Source organism: Takifugu flavidus, chromosome 12, assembly GCF_003711565.1.
Source record: "Takifugu flavidus isolate HTHZ2018 chromosome 12, ASM371156v2, whole genome shotgun sequence".
In the NCBI taxonomy this organism is placed as follows: Eukaryota; Metazoa; Chordata; class Actinopteri; order Tetraodontiformes; family Tetraodontidae; genus Takifugu; species Takifugu flavidus.
Window position 1 is genome coordinate 5,147,008 of NC_079531.1, and position 24,140 is coordinate 5,171,147.

General features: G+C 47.1%; 3 protein-coding genes across 4 annotated transcripts; 2 read left to right on the top strand and 1 right to left on the bottom strand.

Moving 5' to 3' along the window:
• Positions 1 to 1,317: 1,317 nt before the first annotated feature.
• slc13a5b (solute carrier family 13 member 5b) lies at positions 1,318 to 8,089 on the bottom strand. The gene is made up of 12 exons (XM_057048717.1): positions 7,922 to 8,089; positions 7,034 to 7,162; positions 6,805 to 6,941; positions 6,513 to 6,712; positions 6,250 to 6,430; positions 6,050 to 6,172; positions 5,710 to 5,922; positions 5,521 to 5,627; positions 5,306 to 5,427; positions 4,983 to 5,144; positions 3,405 to 3,542; positions 1,318 to 3,331 (listed from the first exon to the last, which is right to left on the bottom strand). The coding sequence occupies exons 1-12, from the start codon at positions 8,018 to 8,020 to the stop codon at positions 3,206 to 3,208; spliced, it is 1,737 nt and encodes a 578-aa protein (XP_056904697.1). The 5' UTR covers positions 8,021 to 8,089; the 3' UTR covers positions 1,318 to 3,205.
• Positions 8,090 to 11,170: 3,081 nt separating this feature from the next.
• On the top strand, positions 11,171 to 21,011 carry wdr81 (WD repeat domain 81). Its single transcript, XM_057049315.1, has 12 exons — positions 11,171 to 11,437; positions 12,155 to 12,664; positions 12,814 to 16,295; positions 16,371 to 16,478; positions 16,555 to 16,751; positions 16,851 to 17,032; positions 17,181 to 17,346; positions 17,482 to 17,647; positions 17,735 to 18,544; positions 18,629 to 18,774; positions 18,887 to 19,069; positions 19,582 to 21,011. Exons 2-12 carry the CDS (start codon positions 12,303 to 12,305, stop codon positions 19,906 to 19,908), a joined length of 6,129 nt encoding a protein of 2,042 aa, XP_056905295.1. The 5' UTR covers positions 11,171 to 11,437; positions 12,155 to 12,302; the 3' UTR covers positions 19,909 to 21,011.
• Positions 21,012 to 21,346: 335 nt separating this feature from the next.
• serpinf2b (serpin peptidase inhibitor, clade F (alpha-2 antiplasmin, pigment epithelium derived factor), member 2b) lies at positions 21,347 to 24,136 on the top strand. Of its 2 annotated transcripts, none has more exons than XM_057049318.1 (10): positions 21,347 to 21,625; positions 21,835 to 21,904; positions 21,985 to 22,048; positions 22,128 to 22,199; positions 22,286 to 22,535; positions 22,665 to 22,808; positions 22,920 to 23,108; positions 23,202 to 23,344; positions 23,419 to 23,623; positions 23,703 to 24,136. In XM_057049318.1, exons 3-10 carry the CDS (start codon positions 21,995 to 21,997, stop codon positions 24,050 to 24,052), a joined length of 1,407 nt encoding a protein of 468 aa, XP_056905298.1. In that variant the 5' UTR covers positions 21,347 to 21,625; positions 21,835 to 21,904; positions 21,985 to 21,994; the 3' UTR covers positions 24,053 to 24,136. The 2 variants fall into 2 exon arrangements, with proteins under 2 accessions (XP_056905298.1, XP_056905299.1); XM_057049319.1 differs by having other exon boundaries at positions 21,375 to 21,625; positions 21,832 to 21,904.
• The last annotated feature ends 4 nt before the right edge of the window (positions 24,137 to 24,140 follow it).

The window sequence follows — 24,140 nt, forward strand, 5'->3', positions numbered from 1 at the left end:
CATGCAAAAGCAACCCTGAATTTTCTGGGCGCATGTGGGTTTGAAACTTTGTGCCTGCGAGTGGCTCCATGCACGTTCATGTATGTCATGTCACTTTTGTTGTTATGGCAACTCAGCCTTTGCTGCAAAGAGCAAAAAGAAAAGGCCTTCTGTCCTCTCAGGAATCTTTCAGAGCTAACCTGTTGACTCCTGCTCTGAGTTTAACATGATCCCCGGAACACTCGCTGTGACCATCTCTGCACACCAGCAGGAGCCGAGCGTATCAGACAGGCTGCACATTGTGCTCACATGTAACCGATACAGAAAAGGTGGAATCTGTTGTTTCTTCAGAAAGCCTTCGCATCCATGAAAAACCCACCATTTAAGCGGGTAGGCACGTATGTGTCTCTGTTCTTGCCTACTTGACATTGAGGAGCTTTAGAATCCCCTGAGTTCAGCCGAGGTCCTGCGCAGGCATTTGCAGGAGGAGGCAGCTGGGCTCAGTCTGAAACTGACACCTATGCACACCAGCATGGATACCAGCGCACTCCAATTGGGTAATAAGTGGGTGGTGGACTGGCAGCAAAGAAAGAGAAAGCCACTGTAATGACATAAATGCCTCCTTCCTCCTTATTTAGACTAAAAGATCACAGTGATCTGAAATGCCATTTCCAAACAACTGATTGTTACCCACTTTAAAACCTTCTGACATTGTAACTGTCCCGCAGACCTGGGGTTAACGTGTCAGCATGATCTTGCCAGTTCTTCCTCCTTGGTACCTTTGATGCCAGGTCTTGTGTTCTCCCTCCATCATGCAGGCCCCTCAGAGAGATTTGCTGCGTAAACCCTCAGGTCACGTCATCGAGACTCTGGCTCAGGATACTCAGCTCAGGTTGGGTCTTGATTGGGCTCTCTGGTTGCAACAGAACATTGCAGCACATTGGAATTGTCCTTGCCTAGTCACATTTATGATCTTTTGTCCTGCTGGGAGAAATATTTGTCACAATAATGATACACACTTCCAGGGTGCAATAAAGAGCACATAAGGCCTCAATCTGAGCCATGCCAAACAATTTCTTTGAGCCCATCATTTTTATGGCTTAAGACAATTCTGGACAATTACCACTTTGACCGTGGTGCGAGGACAATGACACACAGTACTTGGCTTCAAACCTTAGGTGTGCCCTCTCAGATGGAGATTATGGTGGCTTTCAGTGCTGCGTTTACTGGATTATCTCAGCTTTGAGCATGAGACAAGAAGTCACTCAGGGAGAGACGGCGAAACACATGCATCGCACAAAGAAAGACAACCAGTGATGAAAGTGAGACACAAAAGGGTTGATTTTCATATACTACTTTATTAGGAATTAGAAAGAATTAGTATTAGTATTTAAAAAGTGGCAGCATACTGTGATAATCTGAATGACAGTAAAGTCAGTTGGTTCAGTTTTAAAAAGTAGTCAATAGCTTCACATAAATTTGATTGGGGCAAAAGTCCACGCTGACAAGTGTCTGGATATTATAGTATAGATAGAGAGACAAGGCAAAAAAAATCCAATTTATCTGGATTAAAAGAGTTGGTTACATTAAATCTGCCAGTTTATTCAGCATTTATGACTTAGGATTCAATATTAGCACTGAAAGCTTTTAAAAATGAGCTAAAGCTCAATGTAAACGTGAATTGTTTATCTCTTTCTTGAGATGCACAGTACAGATTGCGACACAAATGTGTATCAGTAGTAAATGTCATTCAAAGAGATTAAAGAACACATTATTTTAGTGCCATCTGTTAAAGTGTCGGAGTATTCATACCTGTGCAGTCGATAGCTGACAGGCAAAAGCATTGATTCTTCATTAAACTGTAAAGTAAGTAACACAGACAATGAAATTCTTAAGTTTCTGACATATTTCACAATGTAAAATCCATTTATTCAATAGAAATTAATCTGAACACGTTGCTTTGATTTGTTTCTGTGAAGTTTTGTTCAGTACTTCCTGTTTTATTTTGATTTTTATTTCTCTGGTATCACTGGCCACATCCTCCTCCATATTCTTCTTCGTCTTGATTATTTCGTGTTGCCATTGAAGATTCAAACTTTCATTAATATATTCCAAGGACAGACCCTTCTTTTTTGATTCTCATATTTTCTTCTGGGGAAAACAAATGTTTTAACCATTTCAACATCCAATTTTCCAAAAACGCGTCTACAGGCCTCATTGTTTCTTAGAAGTACAGAATTATTTGGAGTGTCAGAGGGAATTCAACAGGATACACAGTTGAAAACACCCGGGAGGAGCTTTGTGACATTATCTTGTGTAAATGTGTCATCGGGTGCAGTGCTCTGTGGCCTTCTAACCCTCCCCATCTGGTGGAGTCAGCTGACGGCACTCAATGACAGGGCTGTAACGCACGTTCAGCACTTACATTGCGGTTACTGAAATCGCCACCGGACAGAAAAAAACCCCACAAAAATACTTGGAAGTAAATAATATTTTCCCTCCTGCTTGATTTGGACCTTAAAGAGCAATTTGTAAGAACCCGGGAAAACGACTACGTCAATGGCGGATGCCCTGGGAGCGAGACTGAACTCTTGAGCACGTCATACAACAGGCTACACCTAAAATGACATGTTAGTTCTTGTGAACTGGGATGACGCCGCCTGGCCCAGAGACCACAGGATCTCTGACTGACTAGACTTATAGATTATGCTCGGATTTTTGTCTGCAAACTCAGCTGGACTTTTATTTTTTAATCATTTCTTTTTTCATTTACTTGTTTAGAAGTGAATCAAAAGCAAACATGGCAGAATAGTTTGAGAGCTCTAAAGAAAGTTTGATTAATAAATATTTAAAATGAAGTGCATCTACATCATCTGGCTTGTTGCTAGTAGTTACCTCTACATGTGATGAATGGTGGTTTGGATAGATTCACCTGAAAATGGCGCCTGCTGAGCACTATAAGGTCATATAAATATTTTGCAGTGTCTTTACTATTGTACAATGTCAATAAAAATAAAAACAAATAACCGCTTTTCTTCCTTCCCCAGTAGATGACCGCTGAACGTGGCTCCAACGAGCCCCGAGGAACTCGTCTCACAACAGTCGGGCCCCTGCGATCGGCCCAGATGTCCGGCCTTGCTGCTCCGACTGGCTCTCTCCGTCTCATTCCCGCGGGTGAGGAAGGGGGAAGGGCGTGCGTGGAGCTCACCCTGCAGCAGAACCTGCCTCACACCCCAGTGGCGTTGGCCCAGGCGGGGTAGGTGTCCAGGTCAAACATGGCCTTGCCCCAGCTGTTGATAGCCAACGTGATGCAGAGAATCCCGATAATGTTCATCACTATTCCGGTCCTGGCCTAAGGGGGAAGAGAAGGAGGAAATTGTGACGAGGGACAGAAAGTTAGAGGTGGGCGGTCGACGTGTCCTCACCATGTCAGCGACCTTCAGGTATCCGTAAGAGAACACTATGGCGTTGGGGGGCGTGGCAACAGGTAGCATGAAGGCGAAAGACGCGCTCAGCGTGCAAGGCACCATGACGTAGAGGGGGTTGATCCGGATGGACTGAGACTGTAACGACGACACAGAAAACCTCAGCTGAAGGATGAACTAAAATCCGACGGAGGTTAGCAGAGAAGTGAAATGTCAAAGTCTGAGTGGAGCCAAAACCCTCATTAGGCCGTTGCAATTAAGATGTGATCCTCACAAGCTACGGGCGAGTCAGGACATCCAAAATAGAAAAGCACTACATATGAAGCAATAATGGCAGACTAGTAGGAAGGCAAAAGATGTTGCTCTGAAATTTACTGCCGAATTACATATCCCACTGCTCAGTAGCTTACAAGCGCATAGCAATTTCAGCCTCTGGAAATAAACGAGGGAAAGGACCGAAAGTGTCTCATTTAAGCCTTAGACTGTATGTCATGTCACTACGGCTGTCTTGTCTGGGGTCTTTTTTTTTTACCATTTTGCTTTGTTGCAGTCTGCATAAACATTAACATGTGTGAATACATCATCCAGCTCAAGGCTTCTTTAACAGGTGCTATATAGATAAAAATGAGGTGAAAAGGAATAAACCGACTTCCACCCCTATAAAAGTTAGGCGTTCTATTATAATTTATTGGTTCGGGACATCTCTGACTGGCTTAGACTGGAGGCTCTAGCTTGTGGGTAAAGGCGTCACCTTCCCTGCCCCTTGCCTGCAGCTGGATCTTACCGCCTTTGTCACTATCTCGAGAGGCTTTTTCACGCAACAATATAAAGGTGTCAGTGCAGATTCTCAATCATCTAGGTCATCGTTGTCCAAGGTAGTTTTCTCTGTCAACTGGACTGTGTTTCTTATCTTTGAAGACGTTTCGCCTTCTATCCAGAAGGCTTCTTCAGATCTGAATTTGTTGTGCCAAAAATGTAAAAGACACCTTTTGGAATCAGATTTTAATGTGTTTGCAGCACAGAGCTGAAACTAGTTGAAAGTTCCCTCTATTGAGTTTCTGTTGGGAGGAAAACTCACTTTTTTTTGCTGCTATCCTGTCTGCATGTCAGCTTTATTCTTTATCCTGGATTGTCCATTTAACCCTTTGGTTGCTTGTGGCATTTGCATGACTGACAATGTGATGCTAATAAAGCCTAACAGGGTAGAGATACTCTGGAGATGTCATGTCCACTGAAATCACTTTCTCCCCACAAATATCTCTCTGAATAGCCTTGCTTGGCACTGTCTTCCAGTCCACAGCTTTGGTGCTGTCTGTTAATCTAGTGGGCACAGTGATGCCATTCTTCAGCAGCAGTGGGGTGGGCCCTGTTGCTGAACTGGTGTGTTTGGCAGATTATTAACGGGAGGAGGGGCCCTGGGAAAGGGACCAAACATATTCAGCTTGAATGACCAACTAGCTGTGTAGCCGAACGAGGGGAAACAGGCAGTGATTTAAATGCTGCACTCCAGTTGGGAGAACCACTTGAATAGAAAATACACTATGCAGGAACTTTATCCTTTGCTGTCTGTGAACTCACCATTGAGGCCAACACGGGTAAGAAGAGTGTTGCGGTGGCCACGTTACTGGTGCACTCCGTGAAGGTGGCAATGAGCAGACATAAGATGATAGCAATCGCCCATGGAGGGATGTTTTGTAACGGAGCCATTTGATCTCCCATCCACTTAGAGAGTCCTGATATCTAAAGAGGAAAATAAATATCGTGCAAGAAAATGTGTAGTCTAGGAGTATTAGGAAGTTTTAAAGATGAGGTGATTTCACAGTTGTTTAGTCCAGTTAATGAGCATCATTTCAGAGAAGCGTGTGTACATTAACAAGACCACGTTAATGGGTCGGGCTTACTTCGCTGCCCTTGGCCAGGGCGAAACCTCCTCCGAGAAGGAGCACAATGCCCCACGGTAGCTTCTTCTGGATGACTTTCCAGCTGAGGAGTCGTGGGGTTGAGGAGGCGCTTTGAAGTGCTCCTGCAGACCCCACAAATTCGCTGTGAGCGTTGATGCTCGGCGATTTTAAAATCCTCGTTAAATGTGCTATTGATTGTGTTTTTCTGCCCGCACCTGGTTCAAAACTCCGGGACCTCCCTGGGCAAAAACGCGGGGCTTTGGAGGGCAGAACAAACAGAAGGACGGCGATGAAGACGGCTACCGTGGCGTCTGTCACATACCTGGAGATTGCGGTCAGAGTGACACTTTCTGATGATTTCTTGATACGAAAATGACAAAAATTGAAGATATATGTGCACAAACTCTGCTTTGGAGTTGAAAAGATGTGTTGCCCAGCCGGCGACGAAGCCTGGATCCCTCGAGAACCACATCAAAACCAACAGAACAAAGAGACCCAGGACGTTTATCTCTCCAAAGGACATGGGGCCCAGCAGGCGGTGCTGCTCACGGATCACATTATAGGCAGCGATGTCTTTCTCTGTCTTCACTGCCCCACAGCCCCACGTCTTCTTTAAGCTACAGGGATCACATGTAAAAAAAGAAATCTGCATCAACTTCACACTCCAGATGAAGCAAAATCAAAAGCTGATGATGAGCCAACACACGGCCGGTGTAATTAGGGTTTAATCATCTCTGGACTCACTTGAATCCCATGAAAACAAACTGCAGCCAAAGCCAGGCCAACGTCAACATGATGATCATGTTTGGGAAGGCGAAACCGAACCAGGAAGCAAAGTTGATGACATCTCCGTTCTGAGGGAAAAGTCTAGGGAAAACAGCAAGAGTTCAATAGGACGAGATAAGCAGGCTGTGACGGTGGAGATGGGGGGGGGGGGCACTCACTGGTTCATCTGTCCCTTCAGCACCAGGTTGGGTCCAGTTCCTGTCAGCGTGGCTGTGCCTCCTATGCTGGCAGCGTAACACACGCACAGGGTCATCCCTTTACACATCCTCCTCTTTTCCTTGGCCTCCTTGAGCTTTGCAGCCTCCACTGCGGCATCTAAGAAAGTCACCACGACTCCACCTATGAGGAAGAAAGACTCCAATTGTGAAACGGCAGCTTGGATTTCTTCACGGGGCTGACCTTGGAGGCAACGGCGGCTCACCTTGGCCGTCGCTCTGTTTGCCATCGGACTCAGACGTCTGGAGTTGCTCCTCTGTGCTGAGGATCTGAGGTAGCTCTGCCTCACTGTTGCTGAGCTGCTCCAGCACTGCCTGCACGATCGGCACCATCATGGCCGTGGTGGCCGTGTTACTGATCCACATGGACAGGAAGGCCGTGACACCCATGAACCCCAACATCAGCCTGATGGGAGGACAAAAACACTAAGTATGGTCACGTTGGACGGAAGAAAGTCAGAAGAAAAGAGGTGAGATGATTGTGCATGAGCCACTCACAGCGCCGGACGCACGCCGACAAAGAGCAGCACCCTCAGTGCGATGCGCTTGTGCAGGTTCCAGTGTTCCACCGCCACCGCGACCATCAGACCCCCCACGAAGAGCATGTTGGTGTCCTTTAGGTACTGCATACACACCTGGAACGGCAGCACCACACAGAAGACAGGACAAACCGTGTGTGCGTGAGAAATAAATCATTCGGACAGTGCGTCCATTTTCCAGAACTCACGTCTTTCGACTCCATGATGCCAAAGAGAGGGAAAAGGAGCGCCGGGAGGAGCGCCGTCACAGCCAGAGGAAGGGCCTCTGTGCACCAGTAAACAGCCATCAGGATGATCACATAAGCACATTCTGCCTCCTGTGTGAGGAGATAATGGCAGATTAACACAAACAGTTGTAAAAACAGGGTGTTAAGGTTTATACAGGCAGCGTTGCATAATCTAGAGTTATGGTTCCAAGGGTGAAAATAATGCACTGTTATGTAAGTTACAACTTTGCGTCTTTGATAGGAACCCTTGGAGCTCTTCAGGTTGCTCTTATAGGTTTGCTTTTAGCTTCGCACCTCAAAGAGACCTCAAACCCTCTTTACGCGCGTCTTTGTTCGGTGGCTGCAGTCTATCCAAACATGGCATCCACCATGCCCGAGTGTGCACGCCACTGTCACACATATAGGTGGTAAACGGAGCCCTTTGACTCTTTGTTCCCACGCTGGATGTGACCCTTCCTGCTAACAACAGGGAGTTAAAACAACAAGACCGCGGAGCGCTCCAGCCCCGGGCGACGCTGCGCAGCTGAGCGGCTCTTTTTTTTTTTACGCCGGACAGCAGCATCAACAGGTGCACGAAAGTAGCGGTCAAAGTCAGACGCGTTCACTAAAGCCTGTAGCCTCATCTTTGAACAGCAAGAATGTTCATGGCGCCCATTTGGTAGTGAGATCATTCATGGTTATAAACTGTGCGCAAAGTTGTGTAGACGCGCAGTAAATATTCCAAACCAACAAGATTGCCGTGAAAAGAGATCGCCCCAAATGGGAAATTAATTTACAATTTAATAGCAGGTCATTGAGATCTAAAACTCTGTAGAAAACGTTCTAGTTATCTGCATATCCGTTACTCACAGATGTCCCAATGACCAGTGGCAAAGGAAGAAGCAGAATCGGCGATAAAAAGAGGATGATGTCGTTCTTCACGGAGCGGATACATTTGAAGAATGCCATCCTGAGGGATAACTGAGGAAAGGAGGCTTTCGCACCATGGTTGGCTCTTTTGAAGCACAGCGGAGTGGAGGAGGGGGCCACCACATGTTCATAAAGGAGGGAGGGGGGGAGGGAGGGAGGGAGAGAGAGATAGAGAGAGAGGGATTTTTTTAAGTTTACGGTGCAAAGATAATTTTAAAAAAACCTTCACAAATAAGCATAATTTGCGAAGGCATATTATTGCAAAAGTGAAGAATCAAACAGCAGCAAATTCGAAAAAAGGAGCCCAAATAATTTAAAGTGCATGAAAATATTGCGAGACGCTATTGATTCAAAAAAAAAAAACATGACACACTGTCGAAGAAAAACTTCCTATATTGTACATTTTTAGTGATAATCTTGGACTATGACGTGAAAAGAAGATTTCTGACAATTTAAAGGATTTTGTTTAGGTTTTTATTTCGATGTTTAGTGTTTTACATGTGCCTGTGCAATTTTTATACATTGTTGGACTCTACAAGTAACAACTCTGAAATTTTGGGTCATTTTTCTTACACATTTACCTTTTTTTTTATATAATGTGCTTAAAAGAGTTAATTTTTAATGGTGTGCAATTATGTTCACCACAACGGACCGGTGCAGAGTCCGCATTACTGCTGATGTCGCAGCGATCCGCCTGTGGAGCTCCTGCTCCATTCTTCCCTCACTTGTGAACAAGACCCCGAGGTACTTGAATTTGGGGCAGGATCTCCTCCTTGACCTGGAGAAGGCACTCCACCTTTTTCTGGTTGAGACCAAAGCAGAGGAAGGCAAAGCCCACCAGGAGTCACTGGGGAGAAGAGGCCTCTTCAGTCGCGCCTGGGCCGGACAAATGGACTGTACCTGGACTGAGCTGGCTGGCCATTTTGACCGCCTGGTGGCGACCCTGGAGGAGCGGAAGCTGGAGCTGGTGGGGCTCATCAGCAAGGAGCAGGACCACAAACTCAAACGAGCACGCTCGCTCATCCAGCGCTATGGCGACGAGCTGAAAGCCGCCATAGCGCTGGTGGAGTCGGCCATTCAGTCCATGGAGGAACCCCACATGTCTGCCTTTATTCAGACCCCTCCTGAAGACCTTCTATGACTCTGTGGTGGGATCAGCCATTTTCTATGGGACAGTCTGCTGGTCCAGTAGCATCACGGACAGGGACAGGAAGAGGATGGACAGACTGGTGAGGAGGGCCAGCTCTGTCCTGGCATGTCCCCTGGACTCAGTGGAGGTGGTGGGAAACAGGAGGATGATGGCTAATCTGTCATCCATGTTGAACAACACGTCCCCCCCCCCCCCTACAGGATCCCCTGGCAGCACTGGGCAGCTCCTTCAGTGAGCGGCTGCTCCACCCTCGCTGTGTGAAGGAGAGGTATCGCAGATCTTTCCTGCCGGCTGCTCTCAGGCTGCACAATAAACATAACGCCTGATAGCACAGTCTGAATATTATATATTCTGATATGTATATTGTATTGATATGTATATCTATGTGTATATTGTATACAGCCTCTGTACGATGTACAGGTATACAAGGGCCAATAATCCATTTATCATGGATTATTGTATATATACATCCTTTTTCTGTATATCTTACCCCAATTTTTTATTTTACTTTTTCTTTTGCTGCTGCTGTTGTGCTGTAAATTTCCCCGTGTGGGACAAATAAAGGAAATCTGAATCTGAATCTGAATGACTCCTGTAGTAAAGGACAGGACGTTGCCCCTGGGGAGCAGGTGTGGGTCTACAGCCCTGAGAGGAAGAAGGGTCTTTTCCCTTAATTGATAGGCCAGTGGGTGGGACCTTGTACTGTGCTTGAGAGACTGTCAGATGTGGTGTACTGGGTGCGCTGATCAAAAGGAAACATGTGATGTTGCTCCGCTGTGACAGGCTTGCACCCTATCACCGCTTGACCTAATCTGAGGGAGAGGTGGGGTCTGAGGACCAACCCACTCACTCACCCACTCCACCTCCTGAAACCACCAATAGGCCTTCTGAGACCACACGGCGAAATCACCGGCTTCCCCAACACCTCAGACTTTGTCCTGGGTTGCTGGGGACAGCTAACCACCTAGGTGGGGGCAGTGTAGCGTGTTGGGGAAGATTTCCCAGCATGGTTTGTAACAGTGTGTAAGTTCAAGTTAGTGTTAACCCTGTTTTTATCCATTATAAATGCTATCTTTTGCAGTTTGGCAACTCTTAATGTTACTGTCTTATTGATTAAGTTCTAATTATTGATCTATATAATCTACTGTTTGAAGTTACCTTGACACCAAAAGCGAGGTTATGTGTGTGATTAGACACGTCCCTTCGTTCATGTGTTTTCTGTTCTGAGCATAATAAAGTGGCACTTTCTGGAGTCGAGCGGTGTTTGGGGCACAGGAACTGCAGAATAAGCTGGCAGTATTCAGTTTGAGTTCTTCCATAACCTAGACTCACCCAGTAAAATTACTCTGATCTACTTAAAATTGCTTTTGTGTGTTTAGCTTTAAAAACCACCAGGACAAAAGTGACGTACTTGATTTACTTTCTAAATGTTTGGTTGTGTTCTCAAAATATGAAACCTATAAATGTATTCTAAATGTTTACAACTGCCTTCCCTGATGCGCTCTTCCAACTAAAGTCTGTTTTTAAGTGAACTGTCTACTGTCGAACTGGTGTGTAGTGAACACAGGTCAAATACACAAGTCAAACATTTACGCTAAAAGTCTGATTTGGATTAGTTGTAATATAATTGTCAAAAATCAGTTATGCTTGATTTACTATATGTTAAAAATAACTGCAAATGTACATATCAGTACATGGAACTGGAATGTTTATTTTCTTCTTTTCATTAAAGTTATTGCATATCATTTTATATCATCTTTATTGTAGAGTCAAGTTTAAAATTTGAACCCTCGAATAATATTTATGGAGAATACAATGAGAATAGGCACTGCAGCGCCACCGTGTGGAGACATTGTGTATGTCAGTAAAGCTGCTGTGACTGATAAAGTGGCTCAGCGCATTATACTGCAGGCTGCAGTACAGTTACAATGCACATCGAGTGTTTGTTTTTTTTAATTTTTCGAAGCTCTTGAACATGATTTTAAACCAAATTTGTCGTATCAGTGATGAAGTGACGGACGTTCGTCTGCTGCCGGGGTCACATGAGATGGAGCAGCTGGATCACGTGAGGCAGCGCTTCAAAAACATGGCTCCAAGTAATACGGAAGGGAAACCAGTATCTGCTGGCGGATCGTGCTCTGGATGTTGACATGCTTCAATAATCATCACAGGAAAAAGCCACTACTTCAGTGTCGATCAACGCCTACTGCTCGATATGATAAGTTAATGTAGACCAAAGACATGATGCTGGAAGTCGACTGTTAGCTTCAAGCCAGCTAGCTTCCGGTAGCTCCCGGTGTTTGGAGGTGAGTTAAACAATAAGTCGTGCGTCTATGTTTGTTCATTATTTTTGGCTACTGTTCATTGGTTGCAGTTCAACATTGCTGCTGATTTTATCTCACAATAATGTCAGCGACACTATGCAAGGGTTTTAATCTCCTGATTAACGTTGTGCAGCCTTAGCGACTTAGCAAAGCTAGCCGTTAGCGATAAGTTTCTAATTTGAGTTGTCAACTCGAAATTTCAATATTTGTCACGTAAAAGATGCTTTGCGAAGTTGGCTAAACAACGTTTGCATGAATAATTTACCATTTGCTACTCTCAGATAAGTTTCTTGGACTGCACCCGGGGGCTAAGTAGTGCAGGCGATATCATTCAAATCTCATTCAAACTTTAAATGGTGTGAAATTCCAAAAGGACATCTTTTCGTGACTGTACTGCGATCACCATTTAGACTTGCATTAGGAACGCATCTCCTGAGACACGATTTTCATTTCCATGTTGCTACCAGTGTTCAGATGTCATAAAGACAGTACCGGTAGTTGCTGCTCTGTCACGTGAGTTGAGTTCAAACTTCAGAGATTTGAATCCGGAAATCACGTGACTTCCCCAACACCACCGCATCAGCATATTTTATTAATCACTAAGAAATGATCACTTTCAAGTCTGGATTTCTCTGCCATATGCAGCACTATCTACCAAAGCCAATTGTTCTCATTCTGCTTCATGCTTGTGCTTTTCAGATAACTCCCAGTGGGACCAGCGGAGGAAATATGATCTGGTCTTGAAGCCTGACGTCTTCCTCTTTAAGTGCAGCAAAAAAATCCTTCTAATGGGAGACAGTTCTGTGCAGAAGGAAATTGATCACTGAAGAGAATTTGGCAACTTGCCATGGATTGGTTAGTGCGTTGTGTTGAGAGAGACTTGGGAGTCGACCGGCGACAGCAAGGACTTGGTCCGCGTCCTGCTGAGATCGTCGCCCTGGTTCCCACTCGCTGGGTGGCTGGTCTGAGGGAGAAGAGGATAGGGCGTTGTGCACGCTATGATGGGATCAGTGAGGCGGAAATTCACACATACCTTCAGTGTTCCCAGGCAAAGCTGCCTGCTGGCTGGACACGGGTGTGCATCCAGGCTCTGAGGAAAAGTAAACTGAACTACAGACTTGCCAGAGACCCCTGTCATCAACCAGTGGATCTCCTGTCACAGGATTCTTTTGTCAAAACCATGCAGCGTGTGTCACAACATAACATCAGGTACTGAAATCTTACTTTTACATTTAAATATAAGCTGCTTCCATACATCAAGATCTAAAAACTTCAGTGTAATCGAGATTAGATGACTTGTTTGTCGGTAATTTGCAAGTTCATGGATCAAAATCTAAGTCTGTGTTTTCCCCTGATAGGAATCTGTGGCGTGAGGCTCATTCCAAATACGTGCAGCCATATGCTGGGACCAGTGAGCAGATGCACATAGCAGCTGTAGATGCAGTGCGTCATGCTCTACAGAAGCTTTTCAACTCAACGTTCATCTCATGTGACAAAGTTTCACCATCTATCTCTCCAGCCAGAGAGAAGGAGAAAGAAAGTTACAGTGCGACTTGTTATTCCAAGCCTCAGCCGGAGCACCTGTGCCCCAATGTTGTTCCTGCAGAGGGTTTGCTGGAGACAGCAGAGATGCTCTATGTCATTCTGCCTTATACGCAGTATTCACTTCTTGATATTGTCTCCTTTAGCCCAGCAACGCTCGCCAACAGCCATGCCAAAGTGTTGTTCATTCTCTACCAGCTGCTGATAGCCCTGCAGGCCTGTCACTCAGCGGGGCTGTCCTGTGGAGAGCTCTCCCTGCAGGATGTAGCGGTTGACGAGCAGCTCTGCGGTCGTCTAAAGCTGAACTTGGCGCATTACGAGGAGCTGGGAGTGCAAGGGGCACAAGACGGTAGTGTTGCTAGTATTCAAGTACCAAAAGGTGTTCAGGAAAAGGAGCGCTTGAGTAGGAGCCAAGTGGAGAAAAGACTTTGCGAAGACTGCTTCGGGGAGCTCAAGTCGCTGGTGCTCGACTGGGTTCACGGAAGAGTGAGTAATTTCTGCTACCTGATGGAGCTAAACAGGCTAGCAGGTAGGCGACAAGGAGACCCGAATTACCACCCAGTTCTTCCATGGGTGGTGGATTTCACTGTGCCATTTGGAAAATTCCGGGATCTCAGGAGGTCAAAGTTTAGGCTGAATAAAGGAGATAAGCAGCTGGACTTCACCTATGAAATGACCAAAGAGGCTTTGGCAGCTGCGGTTGGTAATGGGGTCGGCGGTAGCGGTGTAGGTGACCTGAGTGGCTCTGTAGGTACTGGTGGCAGCGGGCAGCCGGAGCACCTCCACGTGCCTCATCACATATCCGACGTGCTCTCCGACATTACCTACTTTGTCTACAAAGCCCGACAGACGCCCAAGTCGGTGCTGTGCAGCCATGTCCGATCCCAGTGGGAGCCGAACGAGTACCCGGCGAGCATGGAACGGATGCAGAGCTGGACTCCAGATGAGTGCATTCCAGAGTTCTACACCGATCCCTCCATATTCCGCTCCATACATCCAGACATGCCAGACCTAGATGTGCCTTCCTGGTGCAAGTCCTACGAGGACTTTATTGAGGTCCACCGCCGCCTTCTGGAGAGCAGAGAGGTGTCCCAGCACTTGCACCATTGGATCGATCTCACATTTGGGTACAAGTTGTCTGGAAAAGAAGCTGTCAAAGCAAAGAACGTTTGCCTCCACCTGGTGGACAACCACACTAATCTCACTACCTACGGCGTGGTTCAGCTGTTTGATCAACCCCACCCACCGCGCTTATCTCCTTCCCAGTATGCCCCGGCGGAACCTCCTCTGCTTGGCCTCGCTTCTTTAACCGTGCCTTCTTTATACATCCCTCAGATTGACACAGTGGCAGACTCTTTGGATGGAATGGTGCTGGAGTCCACCGGTTGCGAGACCGGCGGTTTTATGTTGGACAAAGATACCGAGCTAGAACAAGGTATGGAAGCTCTGGACTCTCTAGGGTCCATTTCTGCTGCCTGTCCTGTTCCAATCCCCTGCATCGGAGCAGGTGGAGGGAAGATGGGGGATCACGCAGTGCTTATTGCGTCTCAGTCCCCAAGTTCCTTTCCTGGCGACTTTCCAGGTGGTTCCCGCAGCGCTCTGGGACAGAGAAGCGGTGCAGCAAGCAAAAAACACAGCGATGCTAGCGTCGCAAATGGAGAGGACGTCAAGATCACCCTCCCCGAAGGCTTCAACCCGCTGCAACCTTTAGAGGAGCTGGAGAAGCTGAACAACTTCCTGGTGAAGAGTCTGCATGCAGACGTGTGTGATTCTCCGGGATCCAGGGATACAGACGGCGTCACGGCGGAGTCTCTCCCTTCTCTTACACAGCTGCACCAAAGAGACATGCAGGCTCTTGGTGTTCTCATCGCGGAGATATTCTACTCCTCTAAACTCAGAGGCCTGAGACCAGACACCCCCCTCAGAAAGCGGTTCCAAGCCGTCATGAAGTTATGCTCGGCCAGCCTTCGCGACGTGCCGCTCTCTTTACATCATGCTCTTGAAACACTGCTGCAAATTGGGAAACGCTCCAAAATGACTGATGATACACCTGATTGCCCACATCCGCTTCTTTTCAAGTACGACCCCATCTCTGACGGTCTGCCCCCCCCAAACCCCTACCAGTTGTTGAACCTAACCATCTCTCCGTTCCCGTTCCCTTCCTATTTTGCGGGACTGCACCGTTTTATTTTTTCCTACCACGCCAAGAGGAACACCACGTGTAGTGTCCAAGGAAGAGACGTCGTGTTTCACCTGTGGCAGCAGCTTGAAACGATGCTGCGGAGCAACATCACTGCCGAGGGTCTGGAAATCCTCCTGCCTTTCATCCTGGCGCTCATGGTTGAGGAGTCCACCGCGGTCTATGCTGCTTGGTACCTTTTTGAGCCCATTGCTCGAGTGCTCGGCCCCAGAAATGCAAACAAGTACCTTTTGAAGCCACTGATAAATGTGTATGAGAACCCGAACTGCCTCCGAGGGCGCTTTTACCTCTACACCGACTGTTTTATCCTGCAGCTCATTGTCAGACTTGGCCTCCAGGCCTTTTTGTCCAGCCTGCTCCCGCACGTGTTGCAGGTCATTACTGGCTTTGAAAGCTGTCTCTCGGGCCTGAGCGGTGAAGCTTGCAAAGGCCTGACGGGCGGCACGATGCATTTGGAAGAGGAAGATTTCCAGTGCGATGAGTCGCGGCAGCCTTCCGGGTCCGTCAGTGGGAGTATGGGAGGTGGAGGTGGAGCCACTGGAGGCGTCACGGGAGTGGGGGACACAGGTTTGTCCAATTACTCCTCCGGCATCAGTCTTAATGATCAGGTTTTTCTGTCAGAGGCTGAGGACTTTCAGAACGAGTTCTACGTCAACGGCGGTGCTGCTGGGAAAGAGCCGAACCAGAACTCTACATCCAAGGATCAGGATCAAGAATCTCTGAGTGTGGGGAAGCTAAGCGACAAAAGCAGCACAAGTGAGCTCTCGCTGGGCGACGGAGACTCGATGCGAGACCGGGCCAGCCTCAAATCGGCCGACAGCAGCCAGGACCTCAAACAGGCCAGTGAGGGAGAGGAGGGAGGAGAGCTGGACGAGGAAGAGGCCCCCGAGACCAGTGAGCAGAAACAGAGGACCGACGGAACCGATGCTTCCAGCCTGGAGCTCAAACTGTCTGGATGCACGCAGACTTCCGTTGCCATGCTAGAGGGGGGGTTTGGGAATGACGAGGCTGAAAAAGGCAACGTGGGAGCCAAAGAAGAGGGGGGGGACCACAATCCATCAGAAGATTCTGAAGAGAAAGAGCACAAGATTCTTCAAGGCAAGCGAGCCGTTTACCTTTTTGCTTCCAATGTAACTTATTTCTAATGCCTTTTTATTGTGTTTCCACATTCAGATACCGTTTGCAAAACAGTCCGGTGGCTGTCGGCCACTCTGGGACCGACGGTGACGTCTCGATATGTGGCCAGAAATTTGCTGCGACTGCTCACAAACTGTTATATTGGTATAAATTAAAGCCTGCCCTTTTTTTCATCTTTTGTTGTTTCCTGGGGTTTACAGGCCTACTTCCTTTTTTGCAGGACCAGCAAATCACCAGTTGGTGTCCCCCATGTTCGAAGAAAGCTTGGAAAGTGTTGGGATGGGTAACGTGTATGAAAAGAAAACAGTGGTTGGAGACCAGACAGCAGGGCCCGTTTTGGACTGTCTCATCTACGTAGCTCAACTTTATGGAGAACCTGTGCTCACTTACCAGTACCTGCCCTATATCGGATACCTGGTGAGGAAATCGACACTGCTAGTATTGGTTTTTCACCAGATAACGTGCACAAACGTGCACTCCGCGTCTACACCTTTCAGCTGATGTGTATGGTTCCAGGTGTCTCCACCTTCCTCGCAGCGTCTCAACACCCGGAAGGAGGCCAGCCTGCTCGGAGCCATTGCACTCACGCAGAAGATCATTGTCTTTCTGTCTGACACCACTCTTATGGACATGCTGATGAAGATCAATCAAGATGTGCTGCTGCCTCTTCTTGACCTGCTCACCACGCCTCGCATGGGGTAAATATCAGCCGTCACACCTCCAATCCATTTACATGGAGGTAGCTAGATTATTTTAAACAGACGCTGTAGGATGTTGTCTCTAAATGTCGTTAGTCATTTTTCTTACTGTAGTTTATTGACCTGTCATCCGGTCTGCCTTACTCAGTTTTCCCAGCGGGGTGCACACTCGCACTGTTGTCTGCCTGAAGACGCTCAGCCTGATCGCTCTCATTTGTCTGCGCATCGGGAGGGAAATGGTGCAGCAGCATATGGCCGACACGCTGCGTCAGTTCTTTGCAGTTTTTTCCCTCCTGAATTCTCTGCAGCCTCAGGTATTGCATGCACGTAACGCATGGCGACCTGTGCTTGGGAAATAAACGGATGGTTTCCAAGCGTTGCAGTCTTTTCACTGTTTTCTAGACTTAGATCTGTTTCGATTTACATGATTTGTACCTGTTACACTTTAGCTGGAAGCCGCCCCTCGCAGAATTGTGGGTGAGGTCACCATCGTGGATGTCTGCACGCCAGATGAGTCGACGGTCACATACGAGCTGGGAGTTTTAGAGGAACTGCAGTGTGTGTTTAACCCCGAGATGGCGTACGCGTCATACATCCCCTTCTGCTGCCTCATGGGTAGGAAAAACCTCACCCGTTCAGTTCGGAAGTAAGCGCTGAGGAATATGTGCTGAACTCAAGTCAATGCTCATCTGCGTTTTGCAGGAGACACGGCACTTCGGAAACTTGTTCCCAACCATGAGCTGGTCTGGCAGTTGGGCCAGGCGTACCATCAAAGTCAGAGGAGTCCAGAATGTAACCCCACACCAGCATCCAGGGCGGAGGTGTCCACTTCCTCTGCTGCTGGTTTCCCCAGGCGCATAGGTTGCAGTCCGTTCTCTGCACCCACTTCCAGCTCGCCTGGAAACTCAATACCCGAGTCAGGCACGTTTGGGAGTCATCTGGTTGGAAACCGTATTCACGTGTCTCAGGACGCCGATTATGTCGGTAACCCAAAGTTGAGCTTGTCCAGCTCTTGGGGACGTTCGGCCCACACCACTCCCATCATCACCACTGCCTCGAGCTTTCCAGCTCCATCCACCAGCACAGCCTCCTTTTCCTCGTCCTGGGTGACGAGTTCCACATTAGAAGACAGTGCTCTGAAGCTGGAGCTCCCTCGCAGCGGCCGCTCCCTGCAGGGCAACTGGCTGGCGTACTGGCAGTATGAAATTGGCCTGAACCAGCAGGATCCGCATTTCCACTTTCATCAAATTCGCCTGCAAAGCTTCATCGGTCACTCTGGCACAACAAAGTGTTTGGCGCCGCTGACGGGGGAGGATTACTTCCTGTCTGGCAGTAAAGACAAAACGGTGAAGCTTTGGCCACTTTATAATCACGGCGACGGAACACAGGAAGTGGAACCAAGGCTGACTTATAATGACCATCGCAAATCGGTCTTCTACGTGGGGCAGGTGGAGGCTTCACAGGAAGTAGTCAGCTGCGACGGGACCGTGCACCTGTGGGACCAGTACACAGGTATCATCATGCTCCTTTTTGAATTGGATGAGTTCTGAGGAAAACTTAGCATGTCTAAATATGTCCTTTACTGCGTGTTCCTAGGCAAACAGATCCGCTCTTATGAGGCAGTGGATGGCAAGAATCCAATCACAGCTGTCAGTACAATGCCAGGTCCACACTGCAGCGTCGTGTTTGGCAGCGCCGATTCTGTCCTCCGCTTCATCGATCCCCGTAAACCCGGCCTGCAGGTGAAAGCTTCACATCTCATTCAGTCATGGCGGATCCATTCCATATGCCACGGAACTGTCGCCGTCCCTGTTTTTCTGAATTTAATTGTGACAAATCTTGCCGTCTCTCCAGCATGAGTTTCGTCTGGCGTACAACAATGTGGGTTCTGGGCTCATCCGCTACCTGGCCGTTAGCCCTTCGGGTCGAACTGTGGCAGCGGGTTTCTCGTCTGGCTTCATTGTTCTGCTAGACGCACGCACTGGACTCATTCTGAAGGGCTGGCTGGCTCATGATGGAGATATCCTTCAAATGAAGGTAATAGGGTTGTAAAATGTTCTTGTGAAACCCTCCTTCTGTTTTATCGTACTCCTGAGCGCATTTTATAGTCGCTGCTTGATATATTTAAAAGATCCCGATCAGCCAAACAGTTTTTAGTTTGACTTCCTGTAAAGGCAGCTGCAGACCCAGCGAGTCTGCTGTCAACAGGGCGAAAAGATGAGCAAACTTTATTTAACCTCAAATTAGGTCAAGGATTGTATTTGTCGTGTTAAAGGCATAAGTTTAGGCAAATATGGACACAGGTTAGTCATTAGAAGCACTGTTTTTGGAACATATTGGTCTTAGATTGGAAATGTAAAACCAAAATAAAGTTTTTGTACCTTGAACTAACTTTAACTGGTATTTACCAGAGCTTATCCTCCTCTGTGTGGGTAAATAGTGTTAATCAAGTGAGTCATGATACCTCAGCCCCTGCTTGAAGCGGTTGTTGAAGACAAACTGTCCGTGATTGGGTTTTTTTTGTGGTTTGCTTTCTCCTCCTCCTCCAGGCTGCAGAAGGAAACGTGGTGATCAGCTCCTCCTCTGATTACACCCTCACCGTGTGGAAGGATCTGGAACACAAGCCTCTCCGACAGTACAAGTCCCACTCCGACCCCATCCATGCCTTCGACCTCTACGGCTCGGAGCTCGTCACGGGGACGGTGGCCAACAAGATCAGCGTGTACTCCATGGGGGACATCTCGGCGAGCCCAGTCAGCGCCATGAAGCTGAGCTCGGAGAATTTCCGCGGCACTCTGACCAGTCTCGCCGTCCTGCCCACCAAAAGGCTGCTTCTTCTGGGCTCCGAGAACGGTGCCATCCGCTTATTAGCTTAAAACAAATCATGACCATCAAAGTGTTTTATTCACAAAGACACCGGGTCATTCCTCCTGTGCCTGAGGTCGGTCGTGCCGGGTGGGGCAGTTCCATTTCCACTCACTTGCTTTTTGAACAAAGCAGCACAAGCGACTGCATGGTGAAGAACTGGAAATGTGTGATCATTTGTACAGTGAATCCCAGTGTTTTTTAAAAGCCTGTAGATATATAGATGGTATATAATGGGAAATTGATATCTTAGCGAGGTCACTTGTTATTTTGCCTAGGTCAGTTATTCTCTTTGAAAGATGTGCTCAGGAAAGGGGAACCAGTCATGGTTCATGTAGTGTTTACACTCCAAAAACACACATAACACCAAAAATACATCGACCTTAACTTTTATTTCCCCCAGATGATAGAATACAAGCATTTTTGATTGCACTGACTAAACTATGCAGTATTTATACAACTCAAAGCTTTTTTTGGCTTGACATCGCTCCACCTCACCCTCTTTGGATTAACATGTTCAGCAAGGTCTCTGTTGAGAAACTCTTCTTTTGCATATGAAATCCAGTGTCTGACACACTGAACTCTAACATTTCCACTGACCATCAGCTTTTAGTAGATCATTTTTATTCACTAATTACTTGAAGCAACGTTTATGCAGTTGATTTGACGAGAAGACATAGCAGGGGTGCACGGGGGAAGGGGGGGGTGTCTTGGTTATCAGGCTCAACGAAAGCTGGAAGCAATGGAAGCCAAGACGAACAGTTTTGTGTTAGAACATTTATGTGGCCGGAAAATCAACACCAATGTTTAGAACTAGCAACCGAACAAAATAGATTGTTATATATAGTATACAAATGTCATGTCGTCAAACAATTTGCCTTTTTTATTACTGTACTTGCCCAAAGCGTAGACGACTCACACGTGGATTAAACCTTTTGATATATTTTTAAAAAAACATAAAAACCCTGGATTGTAGCTGGGTTATAATCAAATGACATTTGTGCGCATTTATTATAACGACACATTTTGTATCACCCTGGCATCTCTGAACGTGTTAAGAGACGTCCTTAAAGACTTTTATTTATTAAGTTGGCTAATAAATGCTTTATTTGTTTGTGTGTCTTCCTGTTTTACTGACTCACTTGGATTCATCCTCCCACCCTGAATTTGGGATTGGACAAAGTCCCCTCCTGTGTTTGCGGACAGCTGTTGATCTGCAAGGAGATACCGCTCTGAGTACGTGGTGAAAAGCGAACAAATCAGCAGAATACGTTCGTTTTGGATCAGTTTCGTTCCCACTCTGGCAGTCAGGGAGCGGTTAATGGAGAGAATTTGACCTGTTCTCTGTTGCCTCTTATGTGTCAAATCCTCGGGGGTGTTTTCTGGGAAACATAAGAGCCTATGTTCTGGTCTCAAATGTGTCACCAGCTTAGATTTGTTTGCTTGTAAAGAGACTAGTCACACGGATCCAGTCAGACATGAGTCCTATCATATTGGCCTCCGACTGACCTGTGAAACAGTCGAGCACGCTGGCCCTCAATATTTAACCCTGGGCGATTCTCAGTTGCTTAAACCAGGCCCCAATCAATGCTAGTTGATATTTAACCGTTAGCTGCGCTGGTGCCAATCTCTTACTCAGGAATTCTGCTGTCCACGGTCGCTCAGTCGCTCAATTTTTTTGGACAAGACAGCATTTTTTTATTTTTTTTTTACTAATTTAAAATCAAGGTAAGGAATTCTGTGTTTGTTGATGTGTTTAGGCACTATTAGTTGAAAGTTTTTTAAAATGTAGCTTCAGATAGCCCAAATAGTTAAGGATTTCCACAGAACCAGGTTTTGATGTAGTGAATCTGTAGTCTTAGATTTTGCTCGTGGTTGCCTGCTGCTGTCACACCTTACTGATTGATGCGAGTGTGTGGTTTGCATGTTTTAAGCAGCGTGCCTCCATAGGACCAGGGTTCCTTTGGGGAACAGTTTGAAAGCTACAGACAAAGTAACTTCAAAAAGGTACTTGTGTTTTCACGTCGGGAGACTCGGGTGGGGTTTGACCTGTCAAATTTTGTCTGACTTTTCCCTCTCTGCTAAAGTTGGAAGGACATGGACCTTCATCTGACACTCCTGTTGATCTGTCTCTGCAGCCACGGAATAGCTGTAAATCTGAGAATATATTAAAGATTTGGCTCTACTGTATGATGGCGCTGTGGTTTAGACGCTTGTCTCTGCTTAACAGAAAGGTCAGGTGACAAACGAGTCAATCCCCTTGATGCCGCTTATTCCCTTGATTCCCAGCATTCCCATTGAGGTCAGAAGTTAAAAAAACAAAACACAAGAAATATTGGGATGTAAGTTGCTTGTGTGCCACGACTGTCATCCTTTCCTGTCTGTTAGAAACCAGAAAACAACAGTGCCACCAAAGTACCTGCGGCGGCGAACACCAGCCAGCCAGACTCGTCGGAGGATGGGCGGAATGAGGAATATTGCTTAATTGGGCGGAGCCTCGAGTCCAGGGAGGCCATTGCTGCCGCCATTCAAAAGCTTGGAGTGCAGCTGCTGCAAAACCTCGAGGCAACACCGGAGCAGCCAAATATCATCATATCCCCTTTAAGCATATCATTAGCTCTCTCCCAGCTGGCTTTGGGTAAGCACATCTGGCCTTTAAAGGCACGTTGCGCCTTTACGGCATCTCCTCTGAGTTTTGTCAGCATCTTTCCAAAGTTCATGGCTGCCTGGAGATGTCCTCACGCTCTTATTGCTTTGTTCCTCGCAGGCGCCGTAAATGAGACACGGGAGCTGCTGATGCATCATCTCCATGAACGCGCTCTCCCCTGCTACCACGAATCCCTGCATAACATCTTAGCGGGGCTCCGAAAAAACGACCTCCAAATTGCAACGCAGATCTTCCTTCGCCAAGGTCGCCTTTCCAAAGAGAACTACCCCGCAGCTTTTGCACGTGATGCGTCATCGATTCCTCTTGATGTTTGCCTGAAAAGAGGAATAATACTTGTGTCTATGTGTGTTTCAGGGTTTCAGCCAAAGCAAGACTTCGTCAATAAATCTCGGCATTTGTACGGCTCAGAGCCGGCTGAGTTAAAGAACCTGCAGCAGATAAATGACTGGGTGTACAATGCAACAAATGGAAAAATGCCCCAGTTCCTGTCAGCATTACCCCTAAATGTGCTCGTCATGCTCATCAATGCTGTCCATTTTAAAGGTATTGCATTCCTGCAGTTAGACTTTCAACGTACCAATAAATACAAGCACTAGCAAGAGTTTGTTTGCTAAAAGTTGTCTTTGTTACCAAAAGGAGACTGGGTAGCACGATTTGACCCACGCTTCACCTCCAGGGGTGCGTTCTACCTCGACGACAATAACATGATTGACGTTGAAGTGATGGAAGACGCCAAGCACCCCCTGAGTTTATTTATTGACAATGAACTGGACGCTCAGGTACCGCAGAACTTCATCACCTGCTCAGGCTGGAAACACCAGAAAAATAATCTGGCTTGCCTTCTTCTATGCAGGTGGCCAAATTCCGATTCAGGAAGCTGATGAGTTTGCTGGTGGTCATGCCCACGTCCAGCCAGGTCAGCGTGGCTTCACTTTTACCCAAGCTGAATGTCTCAAAGCTGTACAGCCGCCTGCCAAAAGAGAGGGCCGTTCAAGTGAAAGTCCCCAAATTCAAACTGGAATATTCCCAAGAGCTCCAGGAAGTTTTTACCAAAATAGGTAGATCTGTGCATAAACCGAGGTTGCAAATGATTACAGGTTAAGGAAAAAAATTAACCCTGTTTTTGCTTTGGATCAGGTCTTGGGGAGATATTTTCCCGTCCCAATTTGGCCGAGATTGCTGATGGCCCCTTGCTGGTGTCAAGTGTGATGCACAAGTCCACAATGGAGATCAACGAGGAAGGTGCGGAAGCTGCTGCAGCCACCACCGTGGTCATCTCCAGGGCGTCCAGTCCCGTTTTCCACATGACCCAGCCTTTCTTCTTTGCTGTGATGGATGACACCACTGAAGTGCCCATCTTCATGGGTGTCATCAACAACCCGAATCCTGGAGCTCCAGTCATGCAGACAGGGGACTTTGGGAGCACGGATAAAGTTGGATTCCCAATTCATAAGAGCATGACTGGCTTTGAAGGCCCACCTAAGTAGAAATTAATACCTGCTGGCTGCCCCAAGGAAAACTTTGATCATGAACTCTTTGATTGTGCAGAATAAATGTATCTGTCATCTGGATCAT